Here is a 20,184-nt window from a genome sequence, read left to right as displayed (position 1 = left end):
AATTGGTTATGTTCTCCCTGTGCTTCATGTAAGTGAACCTGCTCAGGTGAGGTTGAAGAAAGACCTGTATAGTATTGAACTCACCCTTTTTGTGGTGGTAAACTTACCGTAATTCTTCAAAAACACATAAAACTGGGCTTCCCTGGTGGCGCAGTGGCTGAGAGTCTGCCTGCCGATGCAGGGGACACGGGTTTGTACCCCGGTCTGGGAAGATCCCACATGCTGCAGAGCGGCTGGGCCTGTGAGCCATGGCCGCTGAGCCTGCGCGTCTGGAGCCTGTTGCTCTGCAACGGGAGAGGCCACAACAGTGAGAGGCCCGCGTACTGCAAAAAAAAAAAAAACACATAAAACTAAAGCTCTCGCATATCTGTTTTTAAACGAAATTTGCATCTTATTCTGATGATTTCCTTTTTTAACCTACCTATCATTTTCAGGGGAAGGTGCTATCAACCTTGCTTTGGCTCAGAACCGAAGCCAAGATGTGAGAATGAATGGACCCATGGGAGCCGGAAATTCAGTTAGGATAGAGGCGGGATTTCCCATGGCCGGTGGTCCAGGTGAGATCTACTCAATTGTATGACATTTTACTAGTTTCCTTTTTTGGCTTTATTTGCTAGTGTATGATCATTTGGGTCCTGCAAGATAGGTGGGGGTTCCTGACACATTTCTGTTTATTGGTTCAGGAAAGCAAGACGTGAATCTATACTCTCAGGAGGCTAGAATCACAGAGCATGGAGCATATACAGTCTTTGTGATCTTTTGGGCTTATGCTTAAGCGTAGATGAGCCCTGAACCATGCAGCAAACATTTATTGAGTTTTCATTGTATGACAGGACCTATGCTAAGTGTTGAAAGTAGAACTGAATAAAACATCTTCTACCCTGAGGGTGTTTATAGCATAGTGTAGCTTTCCAACTCCCACCTTTCTCTGTGACTGAGAATCTGTGAGCTGAGAGTTCTTGCATGCTTATGTGTAATCTGCAGAAGTATGTGGAATATTGTGTTTTTATCTCTTCAGAATTTGAGAGAGTTATAAATTTTTTGCTAACTTTTTAGCAGTCCTGAAATTTCTTAGGGATTGAACTCAATATTCTGTGAGTCACAGAATATTAGAATTGAGTTGGCTCTCTCATTTGAAGCTAAGGAACCTGTGGAGTTCACAGAAAGGAAGCAATTTGCCCTGGGTCAAGTAGCAGTGGGCAAATATCACAGCTCTAACTCCCCAGGTCAGTGCTATTTTCACAGCACTAGTGGCTTTCAAACTTTTTCTGCTGCAGGATCTTTTATTCAAATAAGCCAGAAAAGCACAGCTGCTATGGTTGAAGGAGAGTAAGTACCTGAAACTATACCCAATAATTCACCTCCCCATCTACCACAGTAGCTCTTGAAGAAATGCAGCAGAATAGAGAAGCTCAATTTATAAAGCCATTTTTCTGAACTGTAGCTGAAGACTTGGCCATATAGAATTGGAACTAGGTTTTTATCCTGGCACTGCCATTTAGTGTTTACCTCAAGCTAGTCAGTGTAACTCTCCAGGCAACAGTTTCTTCACCTATAAAATGAGATAGTAGTGCCTATAATCTTTTGAGCTCATGCTTAAAGATGGATGAGCCCTGAGCCATATAGCAAACATTTACTGAGTTCCTGTTATGTGTCAGGGCCTGTGTTGTTGGGCTGTTTTGGAGTACTATATAGTAAATATAAAATAACCAACCTGGAACCTATAGTAGGGAGTTAAAAGATATAGTTCTCCATAGAAGTCTGAGCATTTGGTGTTAAGGCAGCTTGATGAGAGATTATAGGTGACGCTGTTGCCACTACTGAAGAACCAGGACCAGAAGAAGAGTGGGCAGAGTTTAGCCAAGTTGCATATAGTTAGTGAAAGAAAGACTAGACCTAGGATGAGACTCAGGAATTCTGGGTTCTGGTCTCAATTTCTGGCCAGATGTCTTAATATTTACTAGCCTTAGTTAGCTGTAAACATATTTAATTATGTCCTAGAAACAATGTTATAGATCTCTTCCAGCCTTAAAACATTAGGACTCTTAAAACAATATCAACACACTAATTGCAAGCTCTCCTAGTATCTGGCAAATAGCAGGCATATTTACTAAGCATCTCTGAAAAGTGAGTGTAAATTTTAGTGATGTGTAGGTAGTTCATTATCAACATAGGAAACTTAGAAGCTTTCGGTTGAAATTAGGTTAGACTGGTATTTAATGAAGGACACTATGATAATATATACAGTGTAAAGTTTCAGGAAAAATCAATTAGTAATGATCTGTAGTCACAGTAACATTTTAACCCCTAGGTGTCTTTCTTTACTGCCAAGCATACTTTAAGAATGTTTTTTTTCTGTTGTCCATTGGGATAGTGGATGCAAACAAAATTTAACATTTGGTTAAACAGATAAATTTTTCAAGGGAAAGAGACCTTAACTAACCTCTAAAACAATAATAAATAACTTTGGAATTGTGTATCTAGAATGTCTTACACTAAATTATTCTTAATGCCATTTTCTTCTCTTAGCATTGGCAACAGAAAGTTGACTGATAAGCAGGAGTCTTTCGTAATGAAAACCAAATCCGTAGCCTATTTTCTTTTCATAGCCTCATAGAATCCCAAGATTAGTGATTATACCATACTAGTCATTTAGTCATGTGTCACTATTGATGTTTTGAACTGATAATTCTTTCCTGTGGGGAGCTGTCCTATGCACTGTAGGATGTTCAGCAGCATCCCTGGCCTCCTATCAGGTGCCAGTAGCACCACCACCTTTTTCCCCCAGGTTTTTCCAACCAAAACTGTCTCCAGACATTTCCAAACACCCTTTGGGGGACGAAATTGCCCCCAGTTGTGAATCATGGCTCTAGTCCAGATTCCCACATAGTGCTGGAATGTATTCTATAGTATCTCTACTAAGCATGTAGCCAGCATGCACTTAAACATTTCTGAGGATAGGAAGCTGATTGTAGACTAAGAAAACCTGTTTCTTCTTATCTCCTAAGAACTTTCTCACTGTCTAATTACCATCTTTGAAAAATGGGGTGGGGTTCCTCAGAAACAAATCCATTCTTTATTAATTAATTTTTTTATATACAGCAGGTTCTTATTAGTTATCTATTTTTTTTATACAGCAGGTTCATATTAGTCATCAGTTTTATACACATCAGTGTATACATGTCAATCCCAATCTCCCAATTCATCACACCTCCACCCCCACCCCCCTGCCACTTTCCCCCCTTGGTATCCATACGTTTGTTCTCTACATCTGTGTCTCAGTTTCTGCCCTGCAAACCGGTAGAAACAAATCCATTTTTAACAGGTAAACATTTACCTAATTGCCCTCTCCCAACTACAAAACACCTGAAAATGCTGGATGAAATATAACATTTAATGCACAGCTGAGCTTGTAAGACAGTAAGGGAAATCCCCAGGGCAAGAACGAAGTCAAAGAAGAAATTTGAATAGCAGTAAACAAATGAGGAGATGCTGCAGGGGCTAAGAAATTTGAGTTTTAATGGCCAAGAGGGATAAAATTTGAAGCCTTGCCTTGGGTCCACATAAAGTAGTTAGAATTAGGAATCCTTCATGAAGCCAGGATTTTCAGTAAAAGGTAGATTAGAAAATTTTCACTCTCTGGCACAAGGAGACAAATGCAAAACTTGTCTCTCTTGGTCTGGGCTCTAGCTGAGGAGTGGGAGAAAGGGTGGTTGTAGAATTGTCTTCTCTATCCTTATGTATGTTGGACATTTAATGTATTATTGAAATGACCCAGGTACAACTAAGCTAAGTTATTAAGTGGTCCTAAAGTGGTAATAATCGTTGAAGCTCTCACCCCAAACCACTGCAGATTTCTCATAAAGCCTACTCCAAATTCATAAAATTTAAATTAGAGTCCCTCCCTCCAGAATTCTAGATAATAGGAATATCAGCATGTTTAAAATTATGAAAATTCTAAGAAGAGGACAAGGCGCTATCAAAACACAAAGTGAATTTGGGGGAAAAACAGAACTTATAGAAATTTTAAAATTATTGAAGTGAATAACTTATTCAGCAAATTAGACACAGCTGAATTGGAAGATGAGTTTGAAGAAATTACCCAGAATATAGCAGACAATAAATTAAGAGATGGAAATATGAAAGAGGTCAAGAGAAGTGAAGGATAAGATGAAAAATTGAATGTATATCTGAAAAGAGTTCCAGAAGAAGATAAAGAAATTGAGGAGGGACAATAGTGAAAGAGAGAATGGCTGAAATTTTTCCAGAATTGATGAAAGACATGAGCCCTCAGATTCAGAAGTCCAGTAATTCTGAGCCCTACAAATAAAAATAAATTCACATCTAGACACAAAATTGTAAAACTACAGAGCATGAAAAACAAAGAGAATGTTAAAAGCAACTCAGAATCAAAGACCAGTTATTTACAAAGGGAAGATTATCAGACCCACAGCTAATTTCTCAGTGGCAACATTGGAAGCCATGAAATATTAGAATAATATTTTCAAAGTGATGAGAAAATTATTAACAGCCCAGAATTTTAAACAAAGCTATAGTATCAAGAGTAGTATGAATTAAAGACCTTTTTAAAGAGACTAAGAGAATTTACCATTAACAGACCCTTGCTAATTGAACTGCCCAAGGATGTACTTCAGGAAGAAGAAAATTGAACCTAAGATGGAAGAATTAAGAGCTAAGAAGGAATGGTGAGCTAAATAATTGGTAAACATGGGGTAAATCTAAATAAGCGTTGACTTATTTAGTAATAATGATGATCATATATGGTCTTTTGACATTAAGTCAGATATGTCTGTTGACATTTTTAAAATATCACTAAAATAATAGAATGTATAGCTTCTAAACTAGTAGTGGAGGGGTAGACAGGAAGGGCATGATGAAAACAATACAATAAAATTCAGGAAAAGTAGGAAAACAGCATAGAAAAAGAAGGGTAAAAAGCAGTGGTATCATAAAATGATAAACCAGAATATACCAGTAATTAACAATAAATGCAAATGAATTATAAGCACTGATAAAAAGAAAGTGATTAATAGATTGAATAATAATCTCAGATTTAGTTATGTGCTCTTACAGGAATGATATAAAACATAAGGTCTCAGTTCATAGTTAAAAGGATAGAGAAAAATAGAGAAACCAGATGAATATTAACCAACAAAAAGGAGTATAACAATATTTTTATCAGATAAAAAGCATTACTGAGGATGAAAAGGACCACTGTATAATATAAAAAGAAGAATTCAGGAAGATAGCTAAACTTTTGTGTTCTTAATAACCTAGCCTCAAAATATGTGAGGCAAAAATGGTCAGAATTCATATAGATAGCAAATCCTAGGGGAGATTTTAACACACCTGGGTTAGTAATTGATGGATTGAGCAAAAACTAGTAAGGATAAAGAAAGCTTGAATAATATAATTAGAATAGTTTGATATAATGGATATATTCAGAAACCATACACTAAAAATTCAAGAATTCTTAATCTTTACAAGAGTAACATTTATATAAATTGACCATATGTTATTCCCACATCAGGTTTCAGTAAATACCAAATATTGGTAACACACAGATCATTTTCTCTGACCACAGTGCAATTAAGTCAAGTCAGTGGCCAAAAACAAAGAAGCAGAAGAAGAAGAAAAAAAAAACTGACCAACTAAAATATCCCATATTTTTAGAAATTTTAAAATATGTTCTAAATACCCAATGATTTTTTAAAAAGCAATCATGATGGACATTAGAAAATATTTAGAAGGGAATAATGAGAATGGTACATATCAAAACTTGTGAGATGTAGACAGTATAGCATTTGGAAGAAAATTTGAGCCCTCAGATACTTATATTAGAGCAGAACATCAAATGAAAATTAACAGGCCAAATGTCTGACTTAAGAATTGAGAAAAAGAACAGCAAAGTAATAATTTAGGAGGAAGGAAATAATAAAGGTAAGAGCAGAGATAAGTAAAGTATGAATTAAAAAACCCAATGGAACAGAGCAGCAAAACCAAAGGATATTTCTTTGAAAAGACAACTAAAATTGATCCTGGTAAGACAAATAAAAAAGAAAGAGGCACAAGCAATGTCAAGAAAGAAAAAAAGCATACACTTTAAAGGGTGTATTTTATAGTATGTGAATTATATCTTAATTTTTAAAAATATTTATTTGTTTATTTTCCTTATTATTTTTCGCTGTGTCAGGACTTAGTTGCGGCACACGGGATCTTTGTTGAGGCATACGGGATCCTTTTTTTTTTCCATTACAGCATGTGGTCTGCTCAGGTTTCTCTTTAGTTGCGGCACGCAGGCTTCTCTCTAGTTGTGGCGTGCAGGCTCCAGAGCCTATGGGCTCTGTAGTTTGCCGCACATGGGCTTTCTCGTTGAGGCGTACGAGCTCAGAGGTTGTGGCACGCAGGCTTAGTTGCCCCGCAGCATGTGGAATCTTAGTTCCCCGACCAGGGATCGAACCCACATCCCCTGCATTGGAAGGCAGATTCTTTACCACTGGACCACCAGGGGAATCCCTTAATTTTAAAAAAGAATGGAAAGAAGAGTATTCCATGAATAACTTTATGCTAATAAATTTGAAAGCATTGGCAAAGAAACAGTTTTCTGGAAAATATAATTTAAAACTGACTTAATAAGGCATATCAAATGAAAAATCTATAACTACTTAAGAAATTGAAATAATCTGTCTCCCTGTGAATCAATTAGTATAACCACAGGCTCAGATGATTTTACAGGTGAGTTTTACTAAATATTTAAAAGACAGATACACATATTATTTCAGAGCATAGAAAAAGAGGAAAGATGCTTTCCAGCTCATTTTGAAGTTGTTTTAATCTTGATACTAAAATTAAAGGACAGGAAGAGAGGATAATTATAGGCTATTTTCACTTACGAGCACAGACGCTAAATCCTAGAAAGTCTAATAGTATCAGAAATTAGAGGGACTTCCCTGGCGGTCCAGTGGTTAAGACTTCACCTTCCAGTGCAGGGGGTGTGGGTTCCGTCTCTGGTCGGGGAGCTAAGATCCCACTTGCCTCACGACCAAAAAACCAAAGCATAAAACAGAAGCAATATTGTAACAAATCCAATAAAGACTTTAAAAGTGGTCCACATCAAAAAAATCTTTAGGGACTTCCCTGGTGGTATAGTGGTTAAGAATCTGCCTTCCAGTGCAGGGGACACGGGTTCGACCCCTGGTCCAGGAAGATCCCACATGCCACGGAGCAACTGAGCCTGTGCACCACAACTACTGAAGCCCACACACTTAGAGCCCATGATCCACAACAAGAGAAGCAACTGCAATGAGAAACCTGTGCACCGCAATGAAGAGTAGCCCCTGCTCGCTGTAACTAGAGAAAGCCCGTGCACAACAACGAAGACCCAAATCAGCCAAAAATAAACAAACAACTAAGTAAAATACTTGAAAAAAAATCTTCAAAAAATTTTTTAAAAATAAAAAGAAATTAGAAAGATGTGGAGCAAGAGGAGTCCTCAGACTGCTAGTAAGAGTATAAACTGGCGTAACCGCTTTTGAGTGTAGTTTACCAATATCTAGTAAAATTGAAGGTGCTTATACTTTAAAACCTAGCAATTTTAAGTATATAGTCTAAAGACACTCTTACATGTCTGTGGAATACAGGACAAATACATGACACTGCAAAATTCTAAGGATGAAAAGTTAGTATTCATCAGCAGGAGAATGGATTTATCGGTTCCATAAAATGGGGCACTATTATAGCAGCCAAGATGGATGAATTTCAGAAAATAATATTAAGTGAAAAGGGAAACTGAAGAAGAATGGTGTCACTTATACAAAGATTAAAAGCATACAAAAAATGTAATGCAGTTTATGTGTGTAGGAAAGGTAAACACGCATGGAACTGTTAACCCCAGATATAAGATAAGAAGGAGGGAATGGAATGAGATTGGGAAGGAGGCGGCAGCTTCTGGTGTATCTGCATATATATCTGAAGGAGGCAGGGTAGAATGTGTAGATTTAAATAAGGTAGATGGTGGTATAAAAATTTTCCATACCTTCTTATATTTTTGAAATATTTCATTAAAAACAAACATTGTGCCAATGCCAGTACTCTATTCTAGGGATTTTTTTTTTCTCTAGGATTAATAAGGATGACCAGCCCTGCCACTGTTATGATACCCCAGGGTGGAAATGTGTCATCTTCCATGATGGCACCAGGCCCCAATTCAGAACTGCAGCCCAGGACTCCTCGCCCTGCTTCTCAGTCAGGTATTGACCTCCAATCTTTGAGAATTGAAGAGGCTGAACTCCCTGCACAGATCATTACAAAATTCACCTCTCTCTGATGCCAAATTCCTAACTGCGCAGCTTAAATGCTGTCTTCTATGTAAAATCTGCCCTAGTTTCTTAAAGCTGGAAGTCATCATTTCCTTCTCAGAATTTCTTCTCAGAATTTCACATTATTCTTATCATTATTCTTATTCCTAAAAATCTATTCCTTGGCCTACTTAGTCCTGCCACTCCATGATCGAGAATTCTGTATTTGTTTTGTTTTTTTATAGTTCCTCAGAATGTGCTTTGGAGGATACTCCACATTTTATGTTTGGCTCTTATATCCACTTAGAATCATAAGCTCTTTCTAGACAAGATTCATCTTTCTGTCATCTCGGCAGTTGCTTTGCATTATAGCAAGTGCTCACAAATGTTTCATTGAATGATCCCAGAACATTTTACTCTATATTTGCAGAATTGCCAAGACTGTAGGATTGCTGAAAGATCTAGGTTGCAGTAAGTTAATTATTGCTTTGTTGACTGTCTTTAAACAGATGCAATGGATCCACTCCTCTCTGGGCTCCATATACAGCAGCAAAGTCATCCCTCAGGATCTTTAGCTCCCCCGCACCACCCAATGCAGCCCGTCCCTGTGAACAGACAGTTAAACCCAGCTAATTTTCCCCAGCTGCAGCCGCAGCCGCAGCAACAGCCACAGCAGCAGCAGCTGCAGACAAGACCCCCACAGCAACATCAGCAGCAGCAGCCGCAGGGAATTCGACCCCAGTTTACTGCCCCAGCTCAGGTGCCTGTTCCTCCAGGCTGGAACCAGCTGCCTTCGGGAGCCCTTCAGCCTCCTCCAGCCCAGAGTTCTCTGGGCACAATGACTGCAAATCAAGGGTGGAAGAAGGCTCCTTTGCCTGGCCCAATGCAACAGCAACTCCAGGCAAGACCATCCTTAGCCACGGTACAGACACCTTCCCACCCTCCCCCTCCGTATCCCTTTGGCAGCCAGCAAGCTTCACAAGCCCATACAAACTTTCCTCAGATGAGCAACCCAGGCCAGTTCACAGCTCCTCAGATGAAGAGCTTGCAGGGAGGGCCCTCTAGGGTCCCAGCCCCCCTGCAGCAGCCCCACCTCACCAACAAGTCTCCTGCCTCCTCACCCTCCTCCTTCCAGCAGGGATCCCCTGCATCCTCCCCAACGGTTAACCAAACTCAGCAGCAGATGGGACCAAGGCCACCTCAAAATAACCCACTTCCCCAGGGATTTCAGCAGCCCGTCAGCTCTCCGGGTCGGAATCCTATGGTTCAACAGGGAAACGTGCCACCTAACTTCATGGTGATGCAGCAGCAACCACCAAATCAGGGGCCACAGAGTTTACATCCAGGCCTAGGAGGTGAGGAACACTGAAGCCATTTGTGTTGGTAAATTTACTAGAGATAGATCTTAGCAGAACTTCAATTTTTAGAGTTAATGGAGGGAGTGAAATAAGGATGTAATTATTTGGTTTTGTGGATATAGTGGTGACACTTGATATGACTTAGTTAACTTGATACATTATGCAGCATCTTACTGGTTATGTTTAAGCTAGCCCTCTGGATAAAAATGCAGGTAAAATTCAATATAGAGATGTTCATTTTGTTTTTCAAAATATTTTTGCTTGATCTTCTTCTAGTAAATTAAAACGTCCAGAAGAAACAGGATTTTATTAACAGCTTAAGCTACTCAGCTGTTGAAAACATTAAGATTATGCAATAGAGCAAAAATGAAAAGATAAGAATAGGGTTTTGTTGGGGAAAAGGCCCTTCTGATTTTCAATTTTGATAATCCTAGTTAGTAAAATAGCATGGTGTTTGTTAAATTTGATTAAAATATAAAGGGGAATAAGTTCAGAAATCATTGACTTTTATAGTTTTATAATGCCAATGCCTGCTCCTTAGAGAGGGAATTCCACCAGTTATACCTAAAGGAGATTTATTTATTTATTTTGTAAGGTGCCTCTTGTATGAAGAAAAAGCAATGGAGCTTAATGTGTGAGAGGTAAAACGATTACAGTAAAACTTATCCATCTCCATGTTTATTATTTATTCCTATTAATCATTGATCTAGTGCACATGAATGTGCTTGGAGCTTTTCAGTAAAGTATAGAGAGTAATACCGTCATCTGATAAACATACCCCCCACCAAAAGACACCCATTGCCTACCCAGAAAAAAACCCTTGCATCTTTAGTGCAACATAGCAAAGGCATGTTCCCATGATTTCTGGTGAAATTAAGTTGCTCATCAGTCTTTTTTCACTCTCTTGTAATTACTTTTACTGACATGCAGGCGGTAATATTTGAATCCTAAGAAGTTTTTAGAAAGTGCAAGAATGTTTCGGCTCCAAACTTCACTGTTCTGGGCATCTAGCCTTGGATCAGTGGAAGCTGGGTAGTCCCTCCTGCAAATGTGATTACAGATTTAATTACAATGGAAGCATGCAAATGGGGACTTGTCACTGCTAAAGAAAGGACAAATGCATATTTGTCTACAGAGCGTTTTTCAGGACATTGAAAATTTGGCCCTTAAATAAATGGACTAATACAAAAAAATTTTAAGTGAGCTTAGGTCTTAATGCTTTTCATAGAGCAAGTGATGTGCTCACCTAGGTGATCTGGCCACATCCAGGCCTATGTTATAAACTATGAGTGGGTTCTGAGATTCTCCTTATTACAGATTTGTTTTCTGAAATTAAACCTTCCTATAAAAGAAAATATTACTTTAGTAAGATTGCATCAGAGTACGGTTTTTGGTACCACAGCTGTCAGTATTTCAGCAATCCTTTTGAGGGGAAGGTGTAATGATAAATTTAATATACCCTCACTTTGACGCTCCTATGAATTGTTTCTGATCTCTCGTCTCTTCCAAAGAGACAAGCACAATATTGGGGAGAAATTTTCCACAAAGGAAATTATCATCCATTTCCCTCAATGGAAATAAAAAAATCACCTATGTATGCTTAATATCAGGACCCAGGTCTTTGTTTTATAGTAGTTCTTATCAGTTTGTGTGAATATGAGAGAATTTAGCATATTCCTTTGGTACCTGTGTTAAAGTATGTAAAGTTTTGGGGTCCATTGTATTACAGAAAAGTGAGCCCTAAACCTTGCTGTGACGTGGCCTCATCACATTTAGGGAGCAGATTGCCATCTTTTCCTTGGCATGTTCTAAGTGTAAATTTTTTAGTATTTCTTTTTCATTTTGACAATGCTCATGTAAGAGATTGTGTTGATTTTTTTAACCATCTTTCCCAACCTTATTAAAGATCCTACCAGTGTGACAGAGAGAGCTAAGCCAGTGGAGACTTCATGCAGCTCATCCTTCCTTATTCATTCCACATCTAAGCAAGAGTATAAATTTGCTAGGTAACTGCCTTACTCGTTGTTTTCTATTAAGGAATGCCTAAACGCCTCCCACCTGGCTTCTCAGCAGGACAGGCCAATCCGAACTTTATGCAAGGTCAGGTGCCTTCGACCACAGCAACTACCCCTGGGAATTCAGGAGCCCCTCAGCTGCAAGCAAATCAAAATGTCCAGCATGCAGGTTTGTTTTCTGTGATTTATTCAGCCAGCATTTATTGAACATTGTGAGGTAGGTAGACAACAAGGATATACAGAGAAATAGAAACCCTGGTCCTTCCCTTTAGTTTCAGACCTATAAATAATTATTCTTTCAGGGCAATAACTGATATATTGAAATTAGGTAAAATGTCTGGAGAATCTAGAACCACCTAAAGAAAGGAGATAAAACTTGAGGTAGAGCTGGGGTCAGCATTTTTTTTTTCCTGAAAAGAACCAGATAGTAAATATTTTAGGCTTTGCAGGTTATATGTTCTTTGTTGCAACTACATACCTTTGCTGTTGTAGCACCAAAGTAGCCATAGACGATACATAAATGAATGACCATGGTAGTGTTCCATCCTGCCTGTCTGCTACTGCAAAACTATATTCCTGAACTCTGAATTCATGTTCATTTACAAACTGGCAATGGGCCTGATTTGGCCCATGGACCATAGTTTGCTGACCGCTCATTTAGTGAAAGGGCAAAAGGTGTTTCTGGCAAAGGAGATGATAGGTACAAAGGCATGGAGGCACATGGCATTTTGAACAACTGTGGCTTTTAAAATCTCTTTATAGTTCATGTTAACATTGTATATGCTGAGTGTCTGAATTCTGTGGTGTTTGAAGACCAGGCTTTAATCATTACAGGTTAGGAGGACAAATAGTGTGGAGCAGAATGGCTAAAAAGTATTTGTAAGCAACATTGTATAAGCCCAGACTTCATGTTTCTGGTTGCTTTTAGGTGACACATGACTAACCCTCTTACCCTTTCTCATTCAGGAAATTTGGACTGAGGTAGCACAAATATTTTCTGAACTCCGATCCCCACTTGGAGTTAGTTCAGTTATGTGGTTCCAACATTAATTATAAATCACTAAGGAAGGAGAATAGTTTTAAACTTAAAAAAAAAAAAAAAAACCTCTTGAAAGCTTAGAGAAGGGTAGGGCAAACTGCATGACTTCCCCTATCTGCTAATGCAAAACTATAATTCCTGAGTTATGTGAATTCATGTTTTCTATAGGAAGTTTTAAAACGGTGATAAAATCATTCATAATTCCTCCACATAAGCACAACTATTTTATTGATATATTTTTATATGGTGCCTTCCTCCCACATGCACATATTGTTTTGATTTCTCTGTTTATCCCATCTAAGAGAGCTCTACTCTTGTCTGTCGTTTTCTCTTCTCCTACCCTACATTATTTCTCTTGTTAGCTTTTACTTCTTCCTGTGAAAATACTTTGTTATTTTACTCTTGCCAACTAGACTCTAAGGGGTCAGGGATTTGATCTGTCTTGTTTATTGATGTTACCTCAGTACCAAAAATGCCTTGTACATATTAGGTACTCAATAGATAATTGTTGATTGGATGAATATACACTGGTATATTAGTGTATATTGTATATACAGTGGTCATGGAATTCAATTTAAGGCCAGTTTAGAAAATCTTCCTTAGGATTCAGGAAAAATCTGGATTGTATTAACAGTGGACAGTTTGTCCCCTGTCTCCTGGCTGGAGCATGGACTGAGCTCATAACTTCATTGTGGCTACCACTTTTTAGTCCCCATTTAAAAATGAAAAAAAAGGGGGGGGAATAAAATAAGCTAGAAGGTTATTCTGCAAAAAGGGAGAGATAATATAAGCAGTTATAGGAAAGTCCCAAAGACCCAACAATAAGTAAACACTGCAGCAAGCCAAGCAGTGTTCTTTGTCTGAATTAGAAATAATTTAGAAGAATAAAACATGTCCCATGTGGTCCACCAGGGACTGCCACAGGGGAGGGTCACTGAAGTTTTAACATCCTTTGTTGACTGTCCTCTGTCTGCAGCTTCTGAATTGTCTTTTAGTTCCACCAGAGGCTCAGCTTCCAGATCAAGATTAAATAATTTTTACCACATTGGGGCAGAGGAGACCTGTCTTTAAGAAGTATTAGCTGTTCTTTTCTTTACAGTGTAACATCCAGATGTCAGTCCAGATATCACATGCATAACCTTTGAGAGTCATTATTAGTTTTCCAAGGAGCATTTTTAAATGTCTTCTCAACTTTGCTGAGGTTTTCTTAAGCGGCAACATCACATTTTTTGTTTCCTGACTCATCTAAGGCAGAGCTTATTTCACTAGCCTACAGTGCTTTTCATAAATTTTCTTCATTTTAAGGTAGCTGCACATCATTTTTAAAGAATGAGATGCTGCCTTTCTCTTTGTTTAATCTAAGAGAAAATAAACTTTATTGATCTTCAAAATGTTATCTTTAAGTTACCAAATAGGAGTAAAGAAACGGTTTCTCCTTCTCTATTGTATGGTCACTGAGAATATATGCCACAGTCACATATCCATACTATGGAAAACTCAAAGAAGTATGTTAAGCACAGCACATTTGTTTATGTTGGTCAGTGGATATGGGTGAGTTGTGTTTTTCTAATTAAGGTAATTTGAGAATCTTAATACCAGCAAGATAATAGTATTACTTTCTGAAACTGTGCCTTTTTTTTTTTTTAAAGGTGGTCAAGGAGCTGGTCCTCCTCAAAACCAGATGCAGGTGTCCCACGGGCCACCAAATATGATGCAGCCCAGCCTCATGGGAATTCATGGCAACATGAACAACCAACAGGCTGGTAGTTCTGGGGTTCCTCAGGTGAACCTGGGCAACATGCAAGGCCAGCCCCAGCAGGGCCCACCATCTCAGCTGATGAGCATGCACCAGCAGATCGTGCCCTCCCAGGGCCAGATGGTCCAGCAACAAGGAACCTTGAACCCTCAGAACCCTATGATCCTTTCAAGGGCCCAGCTTATGCCACAGGGTCAGATGATGGTGAATCCTCAGAGCCAAAATCTTGGGCCCTCGCCCCAGAGGATGACCCCACCTAAGCAGATGCTTCCCCAGCAGGGCCCACAAATGATGGCACCACATAACCAGATGATGGGGCCTCAGGGGCAAGTTTTGCTTCAACAGAACCCAATGATAGAGCAGATTATGACCAATCAGATGCAGGGGAATAAGCAACAGTTTAACACTCAGAACCAATCTAATGTCATGTCGGGACCAGCACAGATAATGAGGGGACCAACTCCAAACATGCAAGGAAACATGGTGCAGTTTACGGGACAGATGTCAGGACAGATGCTGCCCCAGCAAGGGCCCGTGAACAACAGTCCATCTCAGGTTATGGGGATTCAGGGGCAGGTCTTGAGGCCACCAGGGCCCAGCCCACATATGGCCCAGCCGCATGGCGATCCTGCTACTACAGCAAATAACGATGTCAGCTTGTCTCAGATGATGCCTGATGTTAGCATGCAACAAAGCAACATGGTCCCCCCCCACGTGCAGGCCATGCAGGGAAACAGTGCCTCGGGAAACCACTTCTCAGGCCATGGGATGCCTTTCAATGCACCTTTCAGTGGAGCACCCAATGGAAATCAGATGTCCTGTGGTCAGAATCCAGGCTTCCCGGTCAATAAGGATGTCACGCTAACAAGCCCATTGTTGGTCAACTTATTGCAGAGTGATATCTCTGCAGGCCATTTTGGGGTAAACAATAAGCAAAATAATACCAACGCAAATAAACCGAAGAAGAAGAAACCCCCTCGGAAGAAGAAAAATAGTCAGCAGGATCTAAAGTAGGTTGTGACAGTTTTGCCTAAAATCTTATTCATTTATTTCTATGTGAACAACTTTTTTTGATGGAAAATTTTAAACATGTATAAAATAAGAATAGTATAATGAAATTATCCCTGCTTCAAATTATCAACTCATAATCCATCTTGCCTTCATCCATGCTCTCCCCATTATCCTCTTGGTTATTTTAAAGCAAGTTCACTTTAAATATTTCCGTATGTACCTCTGAAAGTTAAGGACAGGTTTTTGTCTTTGTTCTGTGTTTTTTATGACCACACGATACCATTAGCACACCTGGAAAAACTAATACTTCCTTCATATTCTCACATTTCCAGACAGTGTCCACATTTCCCTTGATTATCTCAAATTAATTTTTTTTTACAGTTTGTTCAAATAAGGAGCCAAACAAGGTTCATACGTTGCAGTCAACTGATATATGTCTCTTAAGTCTGTAGTCTCCGGAGGGTTGTGGCATTCAGAGCCTGAAAGGTAGCCAGTGCTGCCACACTGCAACTCCACAAAGCATGTCAGGTTTATAATGACTGTTGGGGAACCAGAAAGGCTGTATGTGTTTTGGAAATGAAAACCGTTTATGGAGACTCCCTTCTGTCTCTCAAATAGAAATGATTTTTTGTACAGGTGCCTTTCCTTTAAAGGCTCTTTATCAGCAGCAGCAGCTTAAAATCTCATGCTAAGATGATTGGACCTTTTAAATCAGTTACCCTTTTGGTAAAGGTGAGTTCTTTTGCAAAATTATAGCAGGAAGGGCAATTAATTTATATTACATTTCCTGAAACTAAGCATTAATTTAAGTTATATTTTTGGCCTTGATAAAATGTTTCCAAAGGGAATATTGATTAAACTGGATTTTCTGCCTTTAATTATAAAACTGTAATTCAGAGACATTTATTACCAGAAAATAGTGACTGAGGAGTGTAAAACAGGTTAATTCAAATAAATTGCTAGAACTATAGAAGAGAGTAGGGGAGCTTTAGTTAAGGAAACAGAAATGTTCAAAATGAAACCAACTGCCTTTCTCTCAGCCATCTCACAATATTTCTTTGGTTGTACTCTAATATTATATCATATTCACTTTTTTCTTGAATCTTATAAATCAAAATTCAATAATTGTATATTAACAACCTATATTTTTCTTGAATTCAGAATTAATAACCCGTTTGGTTATCTGATTTTTCCAATAGCTCTAAGTTAAATTCTTTACTACTATTGACCTGTGTGGGAATAACATTTCTGTGGCAATATTTATTCCTCCCAGTAATCTAGGAGGAAAATTGCAAGGTTCTTCAGTTGCCATTAGTATGGATTTTTGCTGTCTGCACCAGCACTTAGGGAGATTGCTTACTTGTTGGGGCTACAGATTGTGAAAAGGGCCTTATACAGCATCAAGGCTCCTAGGAAGGGAGATAGTAAGTTAAAAGTAAGAGTGCATGCTCCCAATTCTACCTCTAGCTTACTATGGAACCTTGGACCTGTTTTCTAACACCGCTGTGGGCCTTTGTTTTTTCATCCATAATATGAGGTAACTGGAACAGGTATCTGAGATATTTTTTTTAGCAATACAGTTCTTTGAAAGTAAAGGATACTGCAGAATCCTTGCCTATAATTTGAAATGAGAGAGAAGTCATATAAGGAGCATATTGATATAGGCATCTGCATGTGCTCAGGACCTGCTTCAGGTTCTAAATTCCCATGTGCTAGGGCTTTTAAAATGGATTTAAGGTAAGGCTTATGAAACTACAGAGAGTACAGTAAGGTAAAATACTGTCTAAAAGCGGGTGACCAATATCAGGGCAAAGGGAAACAAAAGGTAGAAAAGAAAAGTACAGCTAAGAGTAAGATTAAAAACAAAATGAAGGCTGTGAGCACTCTGGTTCTTTGGGAATGTGGGTGTTAGGAGGTAACATTTTTTTCTTCCCCACTAAAAATTCTAAGGTTCACCCAGGTAAAAATGAAAGCATCCCAAAGCCAATGGGGATGTCTGTTAAATACACATTCTGCAGCAAAATTAATTAGCTTTGTTCTGGTATTCTCCGGCTTTCTTTGTTCTCTGAATACCACTTTCATTAGCCAATCTACAGCTTCTTGCAAGGTGTTATGAATTGTTGGAGCCACCACTGCAATATTCACAAAAAAAGAATCTGGACTCCCTGGTTGAATTTGATAGCTACCCTAAAGATAATGTGGTTTCATAGGCACAGTACTTTATAATATTGAGAGCCCAAACTATGATCCCTTAAAACATCTAAGGGATGGATGATTACATGAAAATCATTATATCAGAAATTTGTAGAAAACACTGAGTAAATAGCCATGTTATTAAATTAAGTGGATTTTAACATTTAATGAAATTGGCAGATTTTTTATGTCAAATATTGAATACTGTGTCAGACTAGAGAGATGTAAATAATGCTAAGAATGATAATGCAAATGGATTTCTTCAGAAACAGGGGAGGGGTTAAGCTTAGTTTTGTGTATAAACTGTACAGCTTACTCTCAAATGTGTAATTTATGTTTTAGCACCCCAGATACTCGCCCAGCTGGTCTGGAGGAGGCTGATCAGCAGCCATTGCCTGGAGAACAAGGAATTAACTTGGACAACTCAGGCCCTAAACTGCCAGAATTTTCAAACCGGCCACCAGGTGATAAAATGTTAACTAAAGTTTATATGCTTGTCATCATTTATTTACAGCATTGTAAGTCTTTTTTTCAAGGAAACAATAGTATTTTATTTTGTGTACTAACTAGGCTACTTTGGTGATTTAATGTGTCTAGTATTTGGAAACTGTGCCTTGATATTAAGTTAAAAATTTTCAAATATAACTTCTGAAGGCATGTGTGTGTATGTATTTGTGTGTATGTGTGTGTTTGTGTGTGTGTGTGTATTTTGCTCAAATTAGTCTTCATTATTTTAGGTCTTCATAAAATCAGACTAAAATGTCAAGTGCCTCTTTATTCTTGTCAATATTAAGATTCTAGTTGGCATCAAAATGGATTAAGATTAAATGAAAAGATGTTTTCACTCTAATCCTGCTTGCCTGCCTTTCCTGCAGCCTTTCCTACTGGGGCTTTCTCAAAGCAGAGAACTACCAGGGTTTAAAATAAGATTTTTTAAATACAACTTTTATTATGAATCTTTAAACATAAAAAATATGTAAAGAGTAATAAAAGAGACACTCATGTACTTCCTACCCAGGTTAATAATAATACCCAGGTTAATAATAAATAGGACCAATATTGTTGAAGCCCTCTGTGTTGTATCCTCCTCTGATTATAAAATAATATCATCCTCTAAATGTTGAAAATTATGTTGAAAAGGAAAAAGTCTCCTAAAATTCATTCATTCCAACCTAGGTATTATAGAACCAAGGTCAGCTGCCACAGTGTCTCTATACCTGGTTCCTCTTGGCCTAAGCAGTGATTTGTAACTTTATTCCCCTGTGACACAGTTGAAGACACACAAGCCTGTCACATTTAGGCCACACTTCCATGTGTATACAAAGGATTATGTTTTGTTTCTTCCTTTCTAGTTCCTCCACCTCCTTTTTTGGCATGTAAGTGATGTTACTTTAGGGATAAACTTTAGTCCACCCTTAATTTATGTATTTTGAAAGTGAATCCAAAAAAAAAGTGAATTCATTATGATGTCAGTACTTTGTGTTATTTATTACAAATTGTTTGGGCACACCACACTTCCCATCAGTGAGTTACAGCAGCACAGTTGAGGCTGGGAGGTCATCAGTCTTTGGTGGTGGTCCAGAGGCATTATGAACAGGAAGGTGCCTTCTTCCCTCAGATACATCTGAATTCTTCTGTTAAATCCCAGGGGTTCTCACACACATTATTGCTTCCTTTCTGCAGTTTGCAAACTGGAAGTCTGTAGGCTGAATTCAGCCTATGATATGTTTGAATTGTCATGCACCATCCTGAACCAAACAGAAACCTGAATTTAAATGCCTTTAGCTAGAGCATCAGCTCTGCAGTTTGGCTCTGTCCACAGAACTACTACTGTCTTATACCAGCCCACTTCTCTTCTTCATTACCGGTCTGGCCCCTAAAGGCATATGAATTTTCATCCTTTGATTAATAAACTTGGTTTTTTATTATGTTATATGCACGTGTGTGTGTCCTAGCTTTCCCTCTCCACCATTCTGTCACAACAACCCAATCTATCTTATCATTAATGCCCTTTGGACTGCTGCCTCCAGCTTCTGGAACCTTTACAGTAGCCATGCCCTTAACTGTTACTTTCGAGAGAGGCTGCTGTATTGTCTGTGCTGCTCTCTTTGGTATTTATGCTGTCTGGTGGCCTAATTTTAAAGAAAAAGGCATTTGTATCATAGCCCTGACATCAAGGCTTCTACAGAAATTACAGTTCTTAACATGGGAACCTGAGTTAAACCTATAGAAATGCCATATGTTGTTGGCTTTATAAATGTAAAGAGGTTAGTTGGGCCTAAAACAAAAAAGGATTAAAAAGAAACTTCAAAACTGGATTCTGCACATTGTACTCATTGGTGCCATGTCTGTCATTGGCTAGAAGACATTGATTAGCTATTAAACACAGGGTGTGACCCTGTGGATCAGCAGCATTTGATAGCTGCTCTGAAAATCTTGAGCCAACACTTCTGACTGCCAGGGCCAGCTGTCCTTATGCCTGTACCTTCGTAAA

The 20,184-nt window shown here is 38.6% G+C and overlaps 1 protein-coding gene across 4 annotated transcripts in view; it reads left to right on the top strand.

Annotated features, from left to right (window-relative positions):
• The window catches only part of NCOA6 (nuclear receptor coactivator 6), a 97,205-nt gene that overhangs the window by 53,643 nt on the left and 23,378 nt on the right, over nt 1–20,184 (top strand). For 3 of the 4 annotated variants that reach the window (XM_082670248.1, XM_082670247.1, XM_082670249.1), the window contains exons 6-11: nt 435–557; nt 8,142–8,270; nt 8,828–9,673; nt 11,714–11,860; nt 14,380–15,496; nt 18,033–18,154. In XM_082670248.1, coding sequence (XP_082526374.1) covers nt 435–557; nt 8,142–8,270; nt 8,828–9,673; nt 11,714–11,860; nt 14,380–15,496; nt 18,033–18,154 — 2,484 coding nt within the window. Of the gene's footprint in view, nt 1–434; nt 558–8,141; nt 8,271–8,827; nt 9,674–11,713; nt 11,861–14,379; nt 15,497–18,032; nt 18,155–20,184 lie in introns of those variants that run through there. The other variant, XM_082670250.1, reaches the window with a different exon arrangement.

This window comes from Grampus griseus (genome assembly GCF_964374135.1).
Source record: "Grampus griseus genome assembly, chromosome: 14".
Lineage (NCBI taxonomy): Eukaryota > Metazoa > Chordata > Mammalia > Artiodactyla > Delphinidae > Grampus > Grampus griseus.
This window is presented reverse-complemented; position numbering and strand designations above follow the sequence as displayed.